At 44.3% G+C, this 23,849-nt stretch overlaps 2 protein-coding genes across 2 annotated transcripts in view; both read left to right on the top strand.

Moving 5' to 3' along the window:
* The window catches only part of gstcd (glutathione S-transferase, C-terminal domain containing), a 37,694-nt gene extending 16,568 nt beyond the window's left edge, over positions 1–21,126 (top strand). The window contains exons 6-12 of the mRNA XM_060047585.1: positions 6,770–6,885; positions 8,100–8,144; positions 8,628–8,756; positions 13,101–13,234; positions 15,846–15,876; positions 17,032–17,101; positions 19,328–21,126. Of these exons, the coding sequence (XP_059903568.1) occupies positions 6,770–6,885; positions 8,100–8,144; positions 8,628–8,756; positions 13,101–13,234; positions 15,846–15,876; positions 17,032–17,101; positions 19,328–19,524 (722 nt within the window). The 3' untranslated portion in view covers positions 19,525–21,126. The remainder of the gene's footprint in view (positions 1–6,769; positions 6,886–8,099; positions 8,145–8,627; positions 8,757–13,100; positions 13,235–15,845; positions 15,877–17,031; positions 17,102–19,327) is intronic.
* A 793-nt stretch (positions 21,127–21,919) lies between these two features.
* The window catches only part of npnta (nephronectin a), a 30,682-nt gene continuing 28,752 nt past the window's right edge, over positions 21,920–23,849 (top strand). The window contains exon 1 of the mRNA XM_060046692.1: positions 21,920–22,618. Coding sequence (XP_059902675.1) covers positions 22,548–22,618 — 71 coding nt within the window. The 5' untranslated portion in view covers positions 21,920–22,547. The remainder of the gene's footprint in view (positions 22,619–23,849) is intronic.

Genomic DNA, 23,849 nt, shown 5'->3' with positions numbered 1-23,849 from the left:
GTAAAATAGAAACAACAAAATCCATCATATCATTCCAGTGTCGGAGAGGGAGAAATGGAAGCACAGGATTTTCGGTCCGACCCATTCGATGCGCTCTGCCGATGACAGACCTCCCTTTCACAGTGTACCCCGAGACACGTCATTGTTATCCAGAGGTCCCCGACGCCCACATGCCGTTTGGGTTCAAAGCAAAAACGATCACATGGGGTCGGTTTTTCTTCGTCCTTTCTTTTTTATGGCTGATGGGTCGAGTGTTCTCCAGTTTATTTTCCAGCGGTTTGCCCAGAAGTGAGTCATAAATTCACCTATATGGCTGTTTACGTAACCATCCGGAATCCTTAACGGCTTGTTTCACAGCCATATGCGGGAACTCAATTGAATTGTCAGCGGCACGTCTGGGTTCTGTGTTAGGGAGCCGGGGTCAGCTTCACACGTCATTAGGGTTACAGTGTTCACTTGAATCATTATATGCCATCATTTTTTATGGCATCCTGAGGAAACGGAGGGGAAGTATGGTCTAGTGGTACGAATGTTAAGTCCAATGCCAATGTCTGCATCTTGCTTGAAGAGCAAGATGCCAGACGGTTACCTTCTCTTTAAGGATATCCAAGAATAACCTAAATAATAAGACGAGGGACAAGAAAAAAAGCGACTGATTTGAGTCTGTATGAAAATGCATTTCCATAACCTTTTTTCAAATGGATGAGACTGAGACGGAACGCTTTATAAATATCCTTCTCGCAGTTCTCTTCACTTAACAATCCTTAAGAAAAGGGAATCATACTCATTTCCCTTCCACGTTTGCCAATAAATACAAGAAAATGGATGGCGCATCGCGACATCTTTCCCTCTACAGTGAGAGGCAGCGAGGGGGGGGGGTGGGGGGGGCGAGGACTGGTCGTGAAAGCATAACTACGGGACTCTATGGAAAGAACCCAGCGGGAGCATCTGGTCGGGCCTCCCTCCCCAACCGTTTCTAGGGGCCGTTGCTGCGGAGGGACGACCGGGGGGGGGGGGGGGGGGTGCTGAAGCCCCCATCCAGCGGTCGCCACTACAAAGGTGGGCCAGCCAGAGGACGAATTTACGTGGGGGGTGGTCCCGTGTGGGGGCCGCCAGCTCCGAGGCGTTGACGGCTCCGACTGAGCGGTGCCCCCGACGAGAACGGGGGATTTAGAAAAAGCGAAAGGGGAGCGAGTAGGAGGATCCGTTTATAGAAGGAGCAGAGTCTTTACCGTCGGGGACTCGTTGTGTCTTTCCACCCTGAGAGTTCCTCCCGTGTGCTCTGAAAGAACCGTGGCTTCTATAAGAGATGCTTATATTCCCATACTATTGGAAATGGAAACTGGATAAAGGTAATAATACAAAAATCATATGTTATAACAAAATAAACTCCCCCCCCCCCCCCGTGGGGATGGTGGACGGCCAAATAAAGATATATGAAGACCCCAGCGCCTCGGTCTGTGTGTTTACATTTCCTTCCATCTGATGGGCCCGACAGATAGGGCCTCGGGCAATTTTCGCAGAATTGCAGGCTATAAGGAAGAGATCAGCGCTCGCTGCCACGGGCAACAGGCAGCAGCAGCAGCAACAACCGCCGCAACACAGAGCCAGAGAGGCTCGCTGTGTAAACTAACGTAGTGGAGGAGCGAAAGGCCAATAGACCCTTCATGGCTCCCCTGATGGACCTCTCTCTCTCTCTCTCTCTCTCTCTCTCTCTCTCTCTCTCTCTCTCTCTCTCTCTCTCTCTCTCTCTCTCTCTCTCTCTCTCTCTCTCTCTCTCTCTCTCTCTCTCTCTCTCTCTCTCTCTCTCTCTCTCTCCTGTTAAGTTGATGTGTGGAGTTTTGCATAGGTTAGCGGTGGGAGCAGGAGATCTCCCATGGCAGAAGAAAGTAGTGGAGGATGGAGATGGCTTGATTGTACACTAGCAAGGGGTTCACAAACTGTAGTTTACAACTTTGCAGTCGTCATATTGTACTTTTAACAGAGTACGTTTTAATGGGGCGGCATGTGGCTAAGGAAGGCTTGTTAGTTCGATCCCCGGCTCCTCCTAGCTGGATGACTCCGACCTTGGTGTGTGAATGTGTGCATGAATGGGTGAATGTGAGGAAATGTTGTAAAGCTCTTTGAGTGGCCACTGGTTAGAAAAGCGCCATATAATTGCAATCCATTTAATGAGTTTCTTTTAGTAATTTATTTTTTATATCGTAGATTTCAGCTTGGATTGTAGTAGTGGAAGTTGCCGGACTATAACATGGCCTCCAGACTGTTTAGTCTACCAAGTGGAGAGGGCCCGGATCTGACTCCTTATTGTTTATGTAATACCTAGTGGGAACAAGTCCAATGCTGTCTCCTGGGTTATCTCATCGCTAGCCAACATGTAGGCGAAGCAACAACCACATTTTACTGATGAGCGTCTCAGATGTGTGGCGGAGCAAGAACAGGAATGGCTTATAGTTGAATAATGAACAACAGAGCCATCGGTGAGATAGAATCACTGAAACGGGTCGGTCATATTCACATGATCATCTAACCCCCCCCTGCCGCCCAAAACAAATCTTAATTGCAAATACATTCTCATAGTGGTGTTTTAGTTTTATTTTAGTCAATAATGTGTCGTCTCTCTAGATTATCCAGGAATGGTAAATGGACCGGGAGAGCAAAGTGGCGCGACCATGAGAGCCAGTCCACCCACATGATATGGCTAGCGATCAGTGAGGCTGCTTCAGTAGAAACGCATTGATCCTAACCTAAGGCTGCTCAATAAACACAAATGGAGCATTTTTTATTAAAAAATGCTGAACGCGTATCAACACAAAACTGAATTAGCATTTATTTTAATATAAACAGGCTTCCCCCAGTTGAAGAGAAAAATCTAAATTGATTGATTAAACTGTCAAGCTTTAAGGCTAGTAATGTACCCACATTCTAATACACTCTTTTTATAATTTAACCATGATTTTGGATTTCCCCGCACCATTTATGTCACATAACCCAGACATTCTCTCCATGCTGTCTGGTCTATCTTCCAAATCCCTCAGGTGAATTAGTTCTTAATAGTTTTTTCACAATGTCGTCATGAGTTGTTTTCGTCCAAATGTATTCAATATTGAAAGGAACCTTACCATTTCGTACAACATTTGAATCAAGGGCATAGTTAAAAAAGGATGCTATTTGTTATTTGTATCACAGCGAAAATTTTAAATATAGCCTACCCCTTTTCAAGACTGCGTAGTATAATTAGTTGGATGGTTTATTTTCTCTCTTTTGCACTTATCTCTCAGTTTTTGCTTGACATTAATGATCATAATGTGTTTGCCTACAAGTTGCCAAACAAGCAATATATTTCACTTCCCTGCAGAGCTGGATGCTAAACTGCTAGAATCATCCTGGGTGCTTGTCCTGGCAACTTTCCCTTTGATCAGAATCAATTTCACACAGATGCATATTCATGTGTTATTTATTACATTCTCAATAATGATGAGCAAATATAGAAATCAAAAACCACTTATAACCATTCAGACATGCGTTGAAGTAGTTTCAGACTGCGACCAAATGGGTGTGCGACTGAAATTTGCCATTTTTCATATTTACACGTTAAACGGGGAAGGTGCGCGTCAACGAATCCGGATCTGTAGCAATCCATTAAGTGAGTGTGAGAACGATAGGGAATTGCCGTTAGTGGGTAATGTGTGGAGGGGGAGGGTCCTAGAGATTTAATATCGAGCGGGCGTAAACGTCTCTGTGAGAAGGAGAAAGATTTCACAACTTGCTACCTAAGTGTGTTTGAACAATTCGCAAACTATTGACTCGTTCTTCCGACCTGCGGCTAGTGTGCCAGTGCCAGAGTCCTGCGCGGGTCTTGTTTTGCAAACCAGCACCCGCCCGTACCCGCCCCGCTATAAATTCATATCGACGCCGACCGGCACCCAAAGGAAAATTAGAAACATTTGCCGGGGATTACACTATGTGGTGTTTGGCCTCGTGCTTTAGATTGCTGTGCAAAAAAAACACATCATCCACTGTTGTAAGTTGACTCCTGCGCTAGTGAATTTCATTCCAGCACCGGAGAAGTCTCGCTCGCAATCGCAAAACCCGCTTCCGATTCGCGCTGTTCAGGCGTCCGACCCTACTGTGTAGCCTATTATGTAGGCTACAGCCTACATTATTTTTCACCCGTTTCATCCAAATTGTGCGGGTCACCCGTCGTGTATCCGCGGGTACCCGAACCCGGGCAGGACTCCATGTGCCATAAAGGGCTTTTCACACGGGAGGCGTTTGTCGCGCCTGCTAATGCATTCTCAATGGAGAGGCGAGCAGGCAAAGAGGAGGCGTAGCGTGCTCGTCGAACGCATGCGCGCACTGCAGCGCACACGTGGAAACAGTTTGAATAGATGAGAATCACAATAAAATGTGACACTGAAATTGAAACCGCACATTGTTATTTCTGCACCTATTATCAAAATATGTATTAGTAATGCAGAAATCACATTGGCATGTTGATTTATGGTGTGTGCACCTAAAATTTCTGGTTGTGCCCCTACAATTTTCAGTTAGGGGCCACAGTGCTCCTAGTGAAAAAAGTTATTCTGGAGCCCCGAGTTTAGTCTCTCCCTTAAGGCTGAGGAGCAACAATGCTTAGAGGACATTTAGATAACAACTTTCCAGCAGCACAAATGAAATTGAGTGAGGTTCTATGTAGATCAGCGTTATATATATATATATATATATATATATATATATATATATATATATATATATATATATATATATATATATATATATATATAAACTGGCTGATTATATTGCTATAGCAGTGGTCTTCTTCTGCTGAATTATGAATAACTTTCTTTACTATTATTTCCAAAGCGACTCAAGGTGAGTTCCGACCGTTCGGAACAAGCCGATTGCTTGGGCTCCTCCTTGGTATTCCTTGAGAGCTGTTCGTTCATAAATCGCTAAACTCATCACTGCACGTCCTTGGGTCCTCAGCTAATGTACCCTTGTGATCCGAAGATTAATCGATCAGCTATGCTCCCGGCAAGGATGAGACGATGGGATTGAACAGTTGTTCAATCCCATCGAGTCATCGTCAAACAAGTCATCGTCATCAAGGAGCAGGTAGGGGGCAGCTCATTTTGATCAAGGATGCCAATACTGCAGACAATGGCGATGAAGCCCAGTGTCTTTCAGCTGGAACTGTTAGGGTGCACCCTAGTCCCTTTCAATATCTCTCCTTCTTTCCCTATTTAGGACGGCTACATTTGAGATTTCTGTGAAATGATGTTCCAGTTTAGGACGTTGCTCTTTTTGTACAGTGTTGAAGTGCAGCAACACTTGTTATTATGGTAGCGCCCCCTCACGGCCACATGGTTAATGTGCTTGATCCTTCCCCGCAATTTGCCCTTTCAACGCACTGACATGAAGGGAGGCACAAAGTACGGAGATACTGTAAAGATTTATGTACGGTGTATTTATGCGTGACACGGCGGGCCTTACAACCTTCTGTTTCTCCTCTTCGTTACACTTATTCATGGCATTCAATGCCCGCAGATAGTTTGGAAAAATCTATAAATCAACACACACACACACAGTAATGACCTAAGACGGACTAAAGACGAAACGGTATTTATCCTTCAGTTTGTTAGTATAATTTTACACATTTGCATGACATTGACAAGATGCATCTCTTTCTTTCAGCACTATGAACCAAAAGGCAATTTTCAAAAAAACGGAATGAACCCCTGCATCTTACCTTATCGACAACCATGTGGACACAAACATTGGAGGTCTAAACAAAGCAGTAGCACTTAACAATGAGGGGAAATTGATGATTGAACCATGAATTAACATTAGTTAATCCAGTTTTAAGCATCAACTGTTAACAGTTAACTTAAGTTCTCGAAGTAATTTACTAAAGGTGTTCCTGTAAACTAAGAGATTCCTTTGTTCATTATTTCCCCTATTTTAATGCTATATAATAATGCTTATTACTGCGTCAACTCATGTTAATGAATGGTTAACTATTAACATACCCTTATTGTACGGTGTTACAAACAAAGCAGTCCTCCAGCTTCGTCAATAGAGACGGGCGTTGATGCTGGCTGGGGCTTTGTCTGCATGCTTGTAATGTGTGTTGGCTTCGAGCCTGGCGTACATACCAATTACATATGCTGCCCACACACCCAGAGAGGGCCCTCGCTGTGATGATGTTTTTTTTTTCCCAATCATTCACCTAAGTGTTGTTGTGCCGTGTCAGAAGGTAACTTAATGGTTGAGCAAAGGGATACATTCACCGGGGACAGATTAACCATGCATCAAACAGTCTGTTAATGAATGCAGATAAGTGGTCGTGCTGAATAGGACTACTCTTTGAATGGAAACGTGTGAAAGACTGGAAGAATGGGAACGTGTTAAAGCTATACTTTCTAAATAATTGGCCTTCAAGATGTCATGTGTAAAACGGTCTCTATAAAGTAAGACCTTTTGTGAACACTGTTATAATTTTCACGACATGTGTGTTAATTACCACAGTTTGGAACAATTATAGTATAGGGATTCACTGGCTTTGTCTGACAGGCAGCCACGAAAATACATCTTTTGTGCTTGCTGTGTATTGTTTGTCAAAAGACAAGTTACTATTATATGGAAGGGAAAAATACCCAGATGACTGTTTGTTATACCAGAATGTTGAATCCATTTCCGTTTAATTCTTAAAAATGATGTCGGCATACGGAAGAATAAGTGCTTTATGCATGTGTGTTTCCTGTAGGGAAAATGTCAGCCGACCGCGCCTTGAGGAAGAGACAACAGCTGAATAATCTGGTGGGAATGGTGACGGAGCTGGCCAGACCCGGAGACACCATCGTTGATTTCTGCAGTGGAGGGGTATGCATCTCACACACACACACACACACACACACACACACACACACACACACACACACACACACACACACACACACACACACACACACACACACACACACACACACACACACACACACACACACACACACACACACACACACCATGATTACTTAGCTTTGGTACCCATGCTTTAGCCACACTAGGACTAGAATGTGACTATGACTTAAACGAGTACCTTGCATACTAGAGGCGAGGAATTCAACCTATGGGTCATATGCCGCAGCAGGGAACAGAGTTGTACACGGGGGACGCCAGAACATTCTCATTTGTTAGGTCTATTTTAAAATACATAGACGCCTAAATGCGCGGTCTGTTTTCCTTTGATTATCAGCGTGTTAGAAGGCTGCAAAGGTGAATAGCCGACTGAACTTTAAATGTACGTAGATAACTGTTAATTAACCCTGGGGCCAAGAGGTTGGTGAGGATGATGAAGAGGTGGGGGAACCCCTGGTTCTGGAATTCACCTCATCAGTTTTCCTCATGCCCCTGTGGTGGATACATAATTCAACCCCTCGATACACACACACACACACACACCCACAGCTATACGTACTGCTTAGCATTCAGCCCGCTCTCCACAGTGAGCGTTGTTCGCTCTCTGATACAGTGAGCACTGTAGTTTGGTGCGGCTCGGAGCAGGACAGCTCTGTTACGCTAACACTGGCAAGCGTTTCCACCGCCGAAACGACCCTAATGGCAGGGCGAGGTTTAAGCCGGATGGCGTTTGCAACGCAAGTATCGTGATATCATAGCAGCCCGCCACAGTGTAGCCGGCTAACGAATTCAATGACTTTTAGTTTTTATCCCCCTGTCGCACGGAAATGACGATTCTGTCGACCAATCGACGGACGGCGTATGTAGCTCCACCTTTTCGGCACCCTTTCAGACCGCTTGGTACCCCAACAGAGGAGTACCGAAAATAGGAGCGGCTCAGCGTGCTTATTTTGGGACCCCGGCCAACTTTTGGTAGTGGAAACGACAATAGAAGCGGGCCGCACCGCACCGCTCGGTGGAAATGGAGGCATAAGAGATGCAGCCCGGGAAGCTCAGCCGTGTACCGGCCACCAGATTGCCCCAGCGCCGTCCCTTTTCCGCTCCTTCTCCTTGTTATTGAATGAACGTGAACGGCTGCTGTATCGTGCTGTGACTTTTCATCTGTTTCTCCCACCCAGGGTCACGTCGGCTTGGTTCTGGCTCACACACTCCCAGGTTGCCAGGTAATGAAAAAAAATAACTCACATGTGACCTCGGTGCCAAACCACAAACTCATTTGGTTGGACTCCTCTGAAGGGGCCCTCGCCGGGTTGCCAGATGTGCTTTTATTGCCCTCGTAGATCGCGGCGGTTTTAAGCAAGAAAGATCTTGCTTCCTACCAGGGAGCCATCAGACTGTTTCGGAGGCAGTCATCGACAGAGGGTGGCATGTGCTATTGTGTCAGATTAAAATGTTCAGGGTGAGGTTACCTGAACACTGCTGTCGCCACACTTGTTTAGCATTAGAAATATGGAATGCAAGTAAAGGGTTCTAAATAAAATGAAATGCTGCCTAAAATCCATTGTCAACTAAAAGTGTTGAAGCGGGTTTTAAGAAGCTTGAATTGTAGCCGTACTTTTAAGGTATTTTCTCATTTTTCATTATTTATCTTTTGGTTTTACATTCCTTTGATTTCTCACGAAGGTCATGGTTGCTCCCCTTCACAGGTGATCCTCATCGAGAACAAGGAGGAGTCCCTGGACAAGGCCAGGGCGCGCGCGAAGGAGCTGGGCCTGGCCAACCTACGCCTCATCCAGGCCAACCTTGACTACTTCACCGGGCCCTTCCATATCGGGGTGAGCAGCCATGGCCACGGAAAACCGCAGCAAAACAAACCCTATATCACAGAAATCAGAACGATAACAGAAGCAGAGATAGGATCCCCCTATCCCCCAGTATGGGCTGTGTGTATGCTGGTTAACGCCACATGAACGCTCTCTGATATGGCGGGGGGCTTAGCATTCCACGGCTAGTGAGTGCGCATATAGATACTTTGTGTGTAGGTATGTGTGTATGATAAGGATACACACTACTGTGCGCTGCTCCCAATAAGATCAGATCAGTGAAGGTTTGCGGAGTAGCCCATTTGGTTTCTCGACTGTAAGACGATTTTACCCTTAAGGTTGAACTCGATAAGCAATATTAAATTTAACTCAAACTAATTTGATGCTGTGCAATTTATCCTCCCCCGTTAAGGTTCTGCACAGCAGTGGCTGTACAATGGTTGGGTTTCAGACAAAAAACAAAAACTGCCGGCTGCTTAAAATAATAAAATCAAGGGAGAGAATTTGGTGAACTCGGCCTTGGCTCATGGTATCCCAATTATATTTGGCTGTGAATGATTGTTTCCCGTCGGCGATGCCAAAACCATTTTAGTGTAACTCCGGGTCAGATAAACCCTAGAGCGCAGCAACCGTTAATTCCACCCCGCTGCCCTTGCCTCAGAAGATCAGTGATCTATTAGCTTTTCCAACATTTAGTTGCGCATTTAGAGTTGAGCTCTCCTACTGCAAGCCGACCGCTTGGCTCGACTCCGGGGGCCTCTCCCACACGAAGACACTCGTCAATTTGCCTTCGCGGGATGTCGTTAGCTGAATCTGTGTACTCCTCCCCGATTCCTGCTGTTATTTTGTTCTGTGGGTTTCGCCTCGTAAACCACCCGGGAATGTTCATTCCTGGGGGTACTTAAAAAAGGATAGAATTCATCAGCGTTAGCATAGCATATATACTGTATGTGTAGACGTAGCCTTTGCTATTAGCGGCAGCTCTCAGTTCTGTTGGTCTCTACCCACTGCTCTGTAGAGCCGCTCGGCGAACAGAGCGCTGCACAAAAACCTGCACTCCATTGTGAGTGGGAGGGAGGCTTGCTACCCGGAGAGAGCTGGCATTGAACCTGCATATACACACACACGCAAGCACGCACGCACGCACGCACCTCAAAATCTACACACACACCTCAACATGAACACACACACACACCACCTCAACATGCACACACATCAACATGCACACACACATACACACACACACACATCAACATGCACACACACACACGCACACATCAACATGCACACACACACAAGCACACCTCAACATGCACAAACACACACCTCAACACACACACACACACACACACACACACACACACACACACACACACACACACACACACACACACACACACACACACACACACACACACACACACACACACACACACACACACACACACCACATCTGCACACACCGTTGCCTACACTCTGCTTCTTTCCTTCCGGAAAAAACCTTGTGCCGTATCACTCTTCTAGATTTATCTCGAGTCATGATGGGGCTATCGCGGATCTCGCTACTGGTCCCGAGTTATTCCCACCTGAGGCCTGCCACCAATCACGCCGCAGTTAAATCCTGCGCATGCATTATGCATGTGGCCATTTTTAGCGGCGCTAGTTTAATCAGGCTAATTGGGTGGAGGTGTGTCGCCGTCTGCTGTTTAATTATGTCGTCGTGGCGACCATGTGTGAGGTCGGAGTGAGGGGTCTGGGGGGGGGGCTTGAGCCGGGTGCACGTCCTGCTTTTGGCCCCGCGGGGTAAAACACTGACACCCAGGCGAGACAGCGGGGGCAAGCCGGGTGGCAGACCGTGAAGTTCACGGTGGATTTTAGTCTCTTTGAATTTCATTGAATTTCATTATGGCTGTCGTCGTGTCCTAATGGTCTGATACCTTGCAATTGATTCTTAAAGCGGATCCCCTCTCGGTGTTTTGTGTCTTTTAACAGCTTTTTTCTCTGATCACTTTTATTGGGGATTTTGAACATCTCACAAAGCCTCGAGGATCTGGCTTTGGTTCATGTCTTTGCCGTATCGACAATGTATGAATACGACATTGCATTACTTATTTCAGATATAACTGTAGTCTGCATAGATAAAGATGTACTGTATACGATGAGATGGATAAAGGTGCATTATATTTATATTTTATAAACCAATATAAAGAGTTTAGCATTAAGTGGAAAACAAACACCAAACTGACCCATTAGAATAAAGCCAGAGTTGTTCTTTGTCGTATTAGTCAGCCCGACAGCTATTCGACTGATGAAATATGGAAACAACTTGCAGATGAAGCATACACACAGAGTGTAGTAACTGCAGAATTTCATTCAGAATGTAATTTTGCCCCGGTCACACCGACTCAAAGACACAAGATGAATCGATTTTTAATAGCGTTTCCAACCCCCTCCCTTCCATACATTTGCATATGGATCTCTGGTCTTCAATTTACATATAATCTATAATATCTAAGCTTTTACAAGGCTTGGGGCGTGGTAGATATAGTACCTTGCAACACATTTTTCTCCTAGTTATTTTTCAAATGGTCCCACCACAGCCATGTTAATGAGGGAATTGAACAATGGTATTCTTTGGGCTACATGTAGGCTTTTTATTGTGTTGTGGTTGCTTGGGACTCTTTTTAGCTTTCAAATGAAATTTAATACCAAGAATGAGAATGGGGGGTAAAATTAATTAGTTTGAATTAAAGTATCTATTGGAACCACTTACTTTTAGTCAACATAGAATATAATCAAATCATCTCTGCTGGAATAGAAACGGCTGGAGCAATTACTCTAATAATTGCCTTGTTATTATTTTGCGACGCTCATATTTCGTGACATCCCCCACCAGCCCCCTCCCCCTTTTTCAAATGCATTGCAAAATATATCCACAATAATGTTAAGGTAATCGTATGAAAAAAATTATCTTCACCTCTTAGAGATTCAAATTCAGAATACAAAACACGCAGAAATTGATTCATGGTTATTCTTTCATGTGCCTGGAGGGTCTAGACAAGGAATACAAATTATAAGATAATTCGATTTAACAATTGCTAAATTTGGAGTGAACAGTCATTTTTTGTTATTTGCTTTGAGCAGGTGTCTGGCACAACCAAAGCATTTCAGCAGACACCTGTGGTAGCTTCAGAGAAGTTTACCGCTGTTTGATGACTTGGGCAACAAGTCAACACAACAAAAGTATCACCGTGAGAGTTACACCAACAGTTTTTCTGCCGGTTCATCTTAACTTTATTTTTATTAAGCTAATGGGACAAGGTACTGAATTACAATTAATTTGGTGATTTAAAATAACAATCACCATGTTTATCGGTTTATACAAATAATAGTAATTCCAAGTGAGTAATTTCTGTCATATTGTGTTAAAAACAAAAAAAACATAAAAGAAAGCCTTCAACTTAATACAGTCAGACAGTTTTGTGAGGTTAGAGTGAATAGAGCCGTTTTTATTGGAAAGTCTGCGTTCACTCTGTCCGGGGTCAGATCTAAACTGCCATGTAGCTCGCTGTCACGGCTTGACGGCTCGACCGGATTTCAAGCATTTAAGTTGAAATGGAACTGGTATTTTTCTTACTTCTCACTAGTAAAGTTGAAATTGAATTGTGTTTTATTTTCATGTCTCTACATTATTATTTTGTGGATACATGACCATATACCCACACAAACAAACAAGGGGGATGTGCTGTCTTCATGGAACATGTTTCCAGCCAAAGCCTTTTTCGTACTTTGAAATTGAAATTGAAATTGAATTGAAAGTAGTAGAACACATTTTTATATGATGAATGTGTTATATTTTCATGTCTCCACCTTATTATTTTGTGGGTACATGACCATATATCCACGCAAACAAAAAGAGTGGATGTGCTGTCTTCATCATGGAACATGTTACTAGCCAAAGGCTAATGTATAGGAAGATGGCCGCCGTCACGCACAGTTTACCCCCTCAGTAGGAATCCAATGGCGGTCCGTGTGCCAATACAGGAAACACTAATAGATTCTGTTTTGATCCAGCACCTTGCGTCAGCTCCTAATAACAACGGCCACCGAATCATTTATCTAAAGCTCTGTCCCTCCACGGGGAAAAATCAATAGGAAGGGCTTTAGTGCGGGTTCAACCATCTCCGTGAGTTACACGTAAGTTCACCGTAACTATTTAATTTGTGGGCTTTTTGACTCGCCTTGGAACAAAAGTGAGTGCTCCCTGTGTTTTATTCGTGGGCTGAACACATCATAATAGTCTGTGTTTCTCTGCGCGGGCGTGATACTCTCCTCTCCTGTTGTCTGCTTTGGCAGGTGGCTCTGCACGCCTGCGGTGTGGCTACAGACATGGTGGTGGAGCACTGCATCCAGGCCCGGGCCGCCTTCGTGGTCAGCCCCTGTTGCTATGGCTTCGTCCAGAACACCCTCAAGTTCTCCTTCCCCCGGAGGTTCGTGGCTGTTGTTGTTCGTACCCGACATTGACACACAATGCTGATGTCTCTTTTGTGTCTTTTTGGGTTTGGGCCACAGAAAACAATCGCTCAACTTATTACTGTCTGTTTTCCTTCCTCTCTCACTGTTTTTTTATTACTTCACTTTGTGTTTACTATTCATTTTCCTCCACTGCTACCAGTCAAAACAACGCCTCGTCTCGTGACTTGCTACCTCAGCCTGCTACTGCCCTTTGTGTCTTGTATCGACCCCAGTTAGATTTATTTTCATCTCTCCTTCATCTCACTTTCCCGTCTGCCCTCACTATCCTGTCCAAAAACTCTAAAAAAGGCCATAAAATATAAGCAAATACATGTGAGAACATACCAATCCTCCTATGCGTCGATCCCTAACCAAGCCATAGGGACCTCCACTATTATTATTCAGTTATTCTTGTACCGTTCCATTGCCATCGATGGTTCTCTTTGCCCTGCCCCGGCCAGGTAAAAAACAAGTGTAGCTCCTTACATTAACATCAGGTGTGTGTGTGTGTGTGTGTGTGTGTGTGTGTGTGTGTGTGTGTGTGTGTGTGTGTGTGTGTGTGTGTGTGTGTGTGTGTGTGTGTGTGTGTGTGTGTGTGTGTGTGTGTGTGTGTGTGTGTGTGAGAGTGATTTTTGGGTCCTACAGCTTGACTTTGCTGGAAAAAAAACATTAAACGTTAGAGTTCTTCGAACTCTAACGATACGATATGCTTTGATCCTTTTAAAATAGTCCTAGAGAGAAGGAACCGTACGTTATTAAATTGGGTGGTTGCTATAACACTACTCTCTTTACAAATGTGCTTGTAAGAGAAAAAATAGCACAAGGGCACTTAGGCACCATTTTTGTTTCATGGTTTCGATCCACCAATGCCAAGGCTTCAAGTACTCGAGTTATGCTTGCAATTTTGAATTTAAAATGCTCATGAAAAGAGCTTGGGGTTTAAAAGCTATAAAACCTTGCATCAACCAAGAAATCAGATAATTGTTAGTGCTGAACACCATGCCTCAAAATTACCCTGAATAATCTGCAAATATTGTCATTTTCAGGTAGTTGTCCCCATATCTCTGAGTGCATTCCCTCCAACTCTTGAAAAATAGAGAGTGCAGTAAGGGGACCATGCCGCAGGGTCGTACCATAATACGAGCTTAGTTCTCCATCCCCAAAGGCTACACTATTAAGGAGGACCCTCTCTGCACCTGACCCACTCCGTTCTCCTTCTGCTTCTTTAAGAGGCTTTCCCACCCTGAGGCCATATTCCAAACCCCCTTCTGAAGACCCTGCCAGGTGCACACATTCCCAGCATAGCGGGGATGGAGACTTGAGACTCGGACTCGATTTGGGAAAATCTAGAACGTAAAACTTGTCTTGGTTTTGCCTGCTGTGAGCCTTAACTCACTCAATGAAGTTTGCAACAGACTGTATCCATGGTAGCAGTATGTTAAATTAATCATAGTTCCCTGTCTCTCGTCATCAACTGCTGTCAAAAATATGCTTCATAAGCCTTTTAACAGTGTGGCAGGTGTCAAGCTTCCTCCATGGCGGCAGAGCTGATGTCTTCTAAAACTTAAAGTAACAAACAGGAAGGAATGCCATAAAGTGCATTAATTGGGAATTTATTTTTGTATGGGAAAAAGTCAAATCAATTTGAGCGTTTTTTTTCCTTTGTCGTCATGTCATGTATGTCACTTCTACAGTCACTTCTTCTGTTGAGTTTAAGGTGGCATTTGCTGGACTCTGACAGATTAGGAATGAAAATGTAGACTAGACTAGAAACTAGACTAAAGCTCTGCCAAAAAGTCCTACTTCCCACTGAAGGAAGACGCACATGATTGAAACAATGAGCAGGGCAGAACCTAATTATTTATGTTTTGAATGTGTGTTTTTTTTTCATTTTTTCTTTTATGAGTCCTCTTACTATTATTATTACTAGACCCTTTTCATATTGCTACTGCAACTTTCACTGCAACACTGTAAGACCAACCTCAGTCAAAACGATATAGAATGATTTAACCGACTACGAGCATTACATTGTAAGGATTCTCCCCAATCCCGAGGGGGCCTGGACTAATGAGTCCGTAGACGTAGATGGATGCGCCGTCTTCTTCATTAGTGCCATCCGTAACTTTTTCTTACCAGTACATGCTTGTAGCCCTTGGTTTTGAAATGTGGCCTACATACACGGGCATGTTCATATTTCTTTAACCCAAATTCAGGTCTGATTGGCTTAAAATATCCTCAGACGGTTCTCTTACAAATTGACAACATCTCAAACAGGCTCTCGCTTTTATAAGAATAAAATGGGCAGGGCATCGAACTAAGCAAAAAAAATAAATAATAATAATCTTTTATGACTTTTTTTTTTTTTAAAGCTCATAAAATAATTTGGGTCGCACATAAATTGACAGGGTCGGTCGGAAACCGGAACCAAACAAAAAAAATGTTTAGGCCTGAAGGGATTTTGTTTGTCTGACTGTATGCAGGATAGAGATATCCTTTCTAAGCAAACACATAATGGATGCAAATATTTTGTGCAAATATTGGCAAAATGTCTCACATTTGTTTCTTCTTTCTTTTCTTTTTTTGCAGCAAAAAGTTTCAGGACACATTGAGTTATAAGGTATGTAGAATCTGTTTACAAATGTATCATATATATAAAAATGCTTACATATATATATATATATATATATATATATATATTCCAACGTATAATGAACTAAAGATGATGCTAATGATATGACATTTGGCTGCTTTGACTAACTAACACCTTCTCTTCGCATGCAATATTTTTATTTTGGGCGGGTCTTTTAGATTTTTACCACACATCTTGTGTGAGAAAGCTGTTGAAGTTCTGAGGTGCCACCATGGATTCTCAGACTAGCAGGTCATTGGTGGACAGAGAACACAGGGAGGGGTGTAGGGGGGGGTACCTCAAACTTGTGATGAATGGGCCCTGCCACTGCCCGCTGGAGAAACTCGTCACTTCAAAGGGTTCTGTGTGTCCTAGCACTAGCAACCTCATGCTGGCACTCGGGAACTTCAATCACCTCTACTTTCTGTTGTCCCTGCGCCCAAAGAAACGAAGCGAGGAACTCTCTGTAACACATTAGATGTTATTTTTTCCCCGGGGGCATTCGTCCCGCTGTCTTGGCATAATCCACCATGATGAGACGCGGAAGGAGAAAAAAAAAGTACACAAGCAACACCATTGCTACAACTCGAATAAATGAAAAATAAATCCGTGTCCCATTAAAAAGGCTTTAAACATCATCTTCCACCTTACACCTCGCCGCTGTGTATCACCCCCCGTCTCTCGTCTCCTTTTAATGTCACCAAAGATGTACTGATTATCTAGTCTGGAGCTCTACTAGGCCTGTTGTGTCTTCTGGGTGTCTTAACACACTCAATCACCTGGCCCGCTGCTAACAGAAACCAATGATGCAATTACATTGTTCCGCACTTTCTCGTGATTTGTCTCCTTTTGAGCAAGAGTAACGCGCTGTATGTTTGCCAAATAAAGCATCCCGGGCATAATAGGGCATGAGATAGCCACCCTCGCCCACAAAGTCTGCGTACGAGGGGGGGGGCCTGGCCTTCAACGCCGAAACATTTTCCCGTGATTTATTTTAATGAGCTGGGAAGACTGGACATGACTTTAGTCTATGACTCTTTGTACAAAAACCCACCAAGAGAAGAAGTACGGTGCGCTGTTCTATGCAGATGACATTTGAATGCATTGACGTAATGAACGACCTCTTCCCCTCTCTCTCTCCAGGAACACATGGTGCTTTGCCGCTTCGCGGACCAGACCGCTGCCCAGCTTCCTCCTGAGAGACGACTCATAGGTACTGCAACCCTCCACCTGGGTCCCCTATAATCTTCATCTCGACGAGCCTCCTCACCCCTCCTCCTCATACCTTCCATGGACCTTATTCACTCACTCACCTAGCGGTCTTCTTTGGTGGTGGAACCGAAATGCGGAATTCCGCATTCAGTTCCCTCATGCAGCTAGCGTTTAGAAGCAAGATGGTGCCATAGTGGCCGCAAGGTTATTACGGCCTAGAGCTATAGATATTTCTTTAGGGAGATGAATTAGACATGTTTCCCAGCATGCATTAGCAAGATCAAAACAAGGAAACTTTCTAGGCAGTTAAAACTCCAGTGTGCGGCACCGATCTGACCAGCTGTTACCAAACCAATCTTTCACCTTGGCAGATGGATGAAGAGGGCCCCTGGTTGTGTAAATAGGAAGAGGGGAAAGTAAAAGCAAAAGTACTTTATTGATCCCAAAAGGTTCTCACAGTGTAACTGGTGGGAAATGTGCCATAAAATTGTCAGGCTCAAGCTGAAGAAAACCCTGAGATTGGACTGTTTGCAATCATTTCACTTTATCACTTGCAGATCATCTGCAATTATATCATCCAGAGTTTGTATTATTGTCGTATATATAATGACCTGTATGGGATTTTGTGAGGGTTTTCCGATGGCTCATATGCACCGCTCAATACTGCAGCCTTTTTCTGTTGACTGGTGCGGTTTCAATTGTTGACTGGATTGCCTCGGTGCCACTACCAGCAACTTTATTTATCCGTGAAAAAAACATTGTCATTCTCATGCATGTGGGGGTGCAACCATGTGCTCTGGGAGACAAAGCTAAAAGTAGCTTGGTGATGCGATGCTGACGTCCTTACTTTTCAACAAATTTATTTTGCAACAATCTAACGAAAGAGATGAGCCGACCCTTCCAGCAACGACCTCAGGCTTCTTAGAGGAGGACGTCGCAGCCAAACGTTGATCACAAAGCCGCCTCCGTGGTCCGTGCTTTGGTATGCCTTCGCATGATTAGGCGAGAAGCGGGAGCAGAGGAAGTGCATTTGGCGATGCTGGGAGTGCGGAGAGTTTCCGTATGTCTGGAGCCTGTAATGGTGTGGGAGGCGTGACAGGCCACGCTGCGTCTGCCTCCACTCAGAAGGAATGAGATTCATAGCGCCGCCCGTCACCGCGACGGCCCCTCGACTCCTGTCCAAAAATGGAAACGTAAACAAATGCGACGCAGACGCGGGGCCCGACACCCCGAGATCCGTAATGAATAACACCACTGTGCTATTTGAGGTACAAGAAGATGAAAAGTATGAGTCTTCGTCTGGGACATAGTTAATGCTTTGGTTCTGCAGCAGGGATTCTGATTTCATTTATTGAGAGACAGAGAGGATACTAAAGGCTTCCCCTATCTGGGTGTGGGTGTGTTTCTCGGCGTGGGTGTGTGTGTGTGATTGTGTTTGGGTGTGTGGTTGTGCATCAGTGTATGTGTGCTTGGGTGTGGGTGTGCATTTGTGCGTCAGTGTATGTGTGTGTGCACGTGTCAGTGTGTGTGTGTGTGTGCGTATCAGTGTATGCGTGCGTGTGTGTGTGTGCACGTCAGTGTATGCGTGTGTGTGTGTGTGTGCGAGCGTGTCAATGTGTGTATATATGTGTGTGCGCGCGTGTCAGTATATGCGTGCATTGTGTGTGGGTTTTTGTACATCTTTCCGAGGACGCGGTGTAAGTCCCTCCCTCTTCAGCCGGTGATAACTCCTCTGTTTTATCAGCGTGTCCCTGTCTCGTGTGGGGTGGATCCCCAAGGGCCCCATCACTCTGAAGCCCTCTAACAAACACCAGGCTGCCACCACGCATCACATCTACTTCACCTCTCCATCAGTTAAACCGGCCTGCTCCGCCCTGCATCGCCTCCTCCTCCGATCCCCTCCCCAGCCTCTGCCGTTCACTCTCGTCTCCTCTGAGCCCTCCAGCTGGGGCTGTGACAGCCTGGCTTGCATGGGGAGGGGGGTAGCGTAGGGGGCCACAATGCTATCTGCTCTATCAAATGATTTGTACATTTATTGAATACAGATGCTTGTTTTCCTCGCTGTTGTTGATTAACTTTTATTCCATTGTTAATCGTTAATTAATTCTTATTTGTTGCTATTATTCATTATGGGTGCTGCTGTTACTGCATCATTTGAGTCTGTCCGGCTCTCATGTGTTCACTCAGATGTTTGTTGTAGTCTGTTGTTAACGGGTGTCCCCTCCAGGTAAGCAGTGCATGGGGCTGGTGGATCTGGACCGCTCATGGTGCGCCGAGGCAAGCGGCTACAGCGTGCGCGTCATGACCATGGTGCCCGAGAGCTGCTCTCCCAAGAACAACATGCTGGTCGGCACGGCGATGAGACGGAGCACCGACACCATCCCCAGCACCACAGAAGAAGGACGTGCTGCCACTATAGACTGATCCGTGCATAATCAGGACCCTCGAGGAAATGATTTTGAAAGACGGCACATGTCAGATAAAGGAGCTTATCTCTGTGTCGTATGGTGGAAGAGATGAGATCTCTAAGAATGGGTGTTTTCAATATCCATGGAAATGACTACGCTGCTAATATGGTTTTTCTTTCTTCTTTTAATTGAACAACTTTCAGGGTCTTTTTTTCTTTCACAGTTGTTGTCGTACGATAGGCCTTTTAAAGAATAATCTATTGCCATTATTTTACTTCCCGCATCTTTTTTTAGAGTTAAGTTTGCGATACTGTAATTTGTGTAATTAAAGATTGAGTTTGCAACGATGATTGATACAATAACAATATTTTCAATCTAAATGAGACTATCTCTTCACTCCTACTCTATATTAAATATTCTTCCAAAAAGCATAGAAATAAACATAATTTATGTGGAAAATGTGTATTTGATATGTGCGGTCAAAAATAAGCATCTTGCATGGATTATCACAATCTCTGTGGCCCCTGAATAAACGAAAATAGGAAAGAGATATATGCTTTCATGACCGGTATAGTGACACTTTACAGGCCTCTCCTGTCAAGCCACCTTGACGATATATAACGGGTACTTGATTAACCCGGGAGGCAGAGAACCAAGTATAGGCATTTTCTTTTCCAATCTTCAGCTCATCAAAATTCAGCCGGCACATCCAATCTATCGGGAGGTGAATGACCGAAGACATGGTTTCTACCAACGGGTTTGGAATGATTTCCAAAAGAAACATTTGACATCTTCTGCCCCATGCCCGTAGCTCCTGTGAGCGCCGGTGCACATGAAAGAGAAGCGTAAGCAGAAGAACAGGGCGAGATGTTCCCGTAAGCACTTCAATCAGGCTCTCCGTACGCAAATCTCACTTGAGATCATCAAGGAATCCAAATCCATTTCAAAAGCTTCTCTTTTTGCATTGAATCCTTTCATTTTTTCATAGATAGGCTGTCTGCCAAGGTCTCGGTGAGAACATTGCTCTGGTTACACACATGGGCTTATGTAAATGAGTAATGACGCCAAATATCTCTCACTTTGGTCAGTTATGCTGTGTGTGAAATTCTGTGAATGCGCTTTTTAAAATGAATTTACTTACTTACTTTGGTTTTATATATAAGCCTTAATCTATCTTTTTTTAAATCAAATTCAAGTGGCATAGTTCTTATACACAATTATAAAGATAAAACACAAAGATGCTCATCTTAGAAAACGAACAGTGTGTTTTTTTATTCTAGTGGACACCATATTATTAAACCCATTGGAAGTTATATCATTGTTATAAGAACAATTATATGAATGTTATTGTTGCTAAGTATTTGTAATTCAATTGTAAGACATTGTGAATGTTAACAGCAGGTGGGTTGTTAAGTTTGTTAGGAAAGACAAATGTCAGTTACCTCATGATTCGTCTACATTACTTGAGCATTATTTACAGATCTCTTGATTGACCTATAAAGCCAAATGAGCGTTACTGTATTTAGATATTGTCACTACATCTAAATGGTTTTCTATTATGCTTACTAATAGGTTTAATTATAGTCTAATAAAGCAAAAAATGCAGAAATTCTTATAATTTATGTATATCTTATATTGCCTTGAGGTGGCTTTTATGGAAATGCTTATTTATTGAAAGATACAACATTTGGTGCTGTGAAATTCAGTAAGCAGCTTCTGCTGAATGTGAGAAATCCAGTAAATTGTCAATGAAATAATTGTAGACCAATTTGACGTTCACAATTTGGCCAAGCAGGTTAAAAAGTCCATTCTCTCATTAGTAATTTAACTTCTGCGCGGTTAATCTTCTACAGCCTATGATCTAGTTTCTTGTGTCTGCCTATGGTTCATGTTTAACCAAAACATTGTATGGATTTTATCCTAGATTCCTTGTGACCGCCTTCCCTGGACAATAGGCCTACACGATGATGCGGTCAAAGGGAAGTTTAGTAACATGGGAACCAGACGAATCTGCAAGCTCATGTTTATATAGGCCTATGCGAACTGGCCAGAAGTTATGTCTGCTTTGAATGTGAAATAGGCCTTAATGCTATGATCAGAAAGGCAGTCTGTGGTTGAAATTTGCCACGTGTTGGGATCGGACTAATTTCCTGTTAGTGGAGTGCAGAGGGCAACATGCTCCTTTGTTTGCATTCTGTGCTAATGTATTGATCAATCGATTGATTTGAGTGTAAGGAAATCCAACACTTCATACAGACTAAAATGTAGGCCTAATGAACCCCCAATAAAGGTCTTCTATGTGCCAAATCAATCACTTTTACATAATACAAACGGGACCCGACCACCTGACACTGCTACTGCCCGTTGACCTTCCGTCGTTCTCCCCTCTCTTCTCCGAGGACTGACCATATTTAACCAGCCTATCATTTCCCAGGGGAGTTCTGCATATCCACATGGGTGGCCAAAACAACGCGTGCCTCGACAAGCTAGAGAATTAATTATGACTTGGAAAAAAAAAACCGACACCGTATCCCCACGAGTTTAAGCGTGATCTCCTCTTGATATTTAGCCAGGACTTTTTGGGGGGGATTGTTCCAATAGCACACTACGTCGGCGGTCGCCCGTCGACTCGATCGCGTGCACTGTCTCTGGTGTTGTTTATTGGCTGACTCGCGCCGCTCTCTCGTGCGGATTGATAGCGAGAGCTGTGGGGTCCCGTGAACACCGATAGAGTGCACTCTGCTCCACACACACGCGCGCGCAAGAAGGGGCGCCAGCAACTGTTCTCATCGTAGCCTATAGCTTCGGGGTCACTTCTAGATCGTGGACTGATTTCTTCGGCACCTCGAGAATATATTGCAAATGATCAGCATTTAGGTCGCCGGAACACGCCTGTACCGGCACGGATATTCACGTGCTTGGTGGAAACTCGTACTGACCACATCGCGGTGTACACACGCTCCAGTGTTTCCTCCTGATCTGAGTATAATTGGCACGCGCGCTCTCTCCCTCGCTGTCTGTCTTTCTCTCTCGCAAATCATGGAATTATGGATAAAGTTTATATTTTTCTGCGGTTGGTGCGTCGGAGCAAGTGCAGACTTTGACGGCAGGTAAGGACAAAGATTTCTTGAGGTGTCGATGCATCGCCCGGAGGCGCGCTATGCATCGACACCTCACCTTGCTGATCAACAGCAAATATAGAAAGGTCTATAGACACGGTTTCGATTGCGCTCTGGTGTGACTGGTAATATGTCGCCCTTTTCTCAGTGGCTTTTCTAATTCTGAAGGAGAAGGCCTATTCTTTAGCTACTGCACTTGACAACGCGGAGTGTTAAAAGTCCGCGTGCTTGGAGCACAATACAAAAAATGCATGCGCAAAGGAATTACATCTTTCATTACCAAACGGAGAATGGCTATACGAATAACTTTCCATCCGCTTTTTGTGTGTTTGAACTGTTAAATAGCCTTCATTTATCCTACCATTGTATTTCTCTCTCTCTCTCTCTCTCTCTCTCTCTCTCTCTCTCTCTCTCTCTCTCTCTCTCTCTCTCTCTCCTCTCTCTCTCTCTCTCTCTCTCTCTCTCTCTTCATCTCCCTCTCCCTCTCTGTCTCTGTCCCTGTCTCTATGTATAACTGTCTCTCCTCCGTAACCACACACCTCGAGTCGAAACACATTGTTTACATACACCACTTCCAAAACAAGGGGCTCTTGTTTTTAGTCGGTGTCTCCCCTTGTTATAAAATGATGTGACACTCGACCCGGTCTTTCGTGTTCAAACACGCACCAGTGAAATATGCATAGAGAAGAAGTGTGGAGACGCGCCAAACCCAAAAGAATGCATGCGCTCCGAGATGTAAATCTGCCTAAGGGGCATCGGAGTTGAACGGGATGATGATTTATCAACGTTAACCTTTCGTTACAAAGAACTGCTCCCCCCCCCAACACACACACACATACAGCCCCTCCACACACATACACACGCACACGCACACACACGCGCACACACACACACACACACACACACACACACACACACACACACACACACACACACACACACACACACACACACACACACACACACACACACACACACACACACACACACACGCTGAAATTGTCTGGACTGAGGGAGCCTAAAATTAAATAAAAACAGCACATAGCCTCAGCACTTAACGTCAATGTCAGAACTGATTAAATATGAACGCCTCAAAATGAGCCATGGTTAAGTTATCTTCCTTCAAAAAGTTACACATACACACAATGATTGTTCATGTAGGCCTTATGTTTAACATAATTTGCTACACCTATCCAAAATTTGTCTGAATCTCCAATCTAGG

This window comes from Gadus macrocephalus, chromosome 3 (genome assembly GCF_031168955.1).
Source record: "Gadus macrocephalus chromosome 3, ASM3116895v1".
In the NCBI taxonomy this organism is placed as follows: domain Eukaryota; kingdom Metazoa; phylum Chordata; class Actinopteri; order Gadiformes; family Gadidae; genus Gadus; species Gadus macrocephalus.
This window is presented reverse-complemented; position numbering and strand designations above follow the sequence as displayed.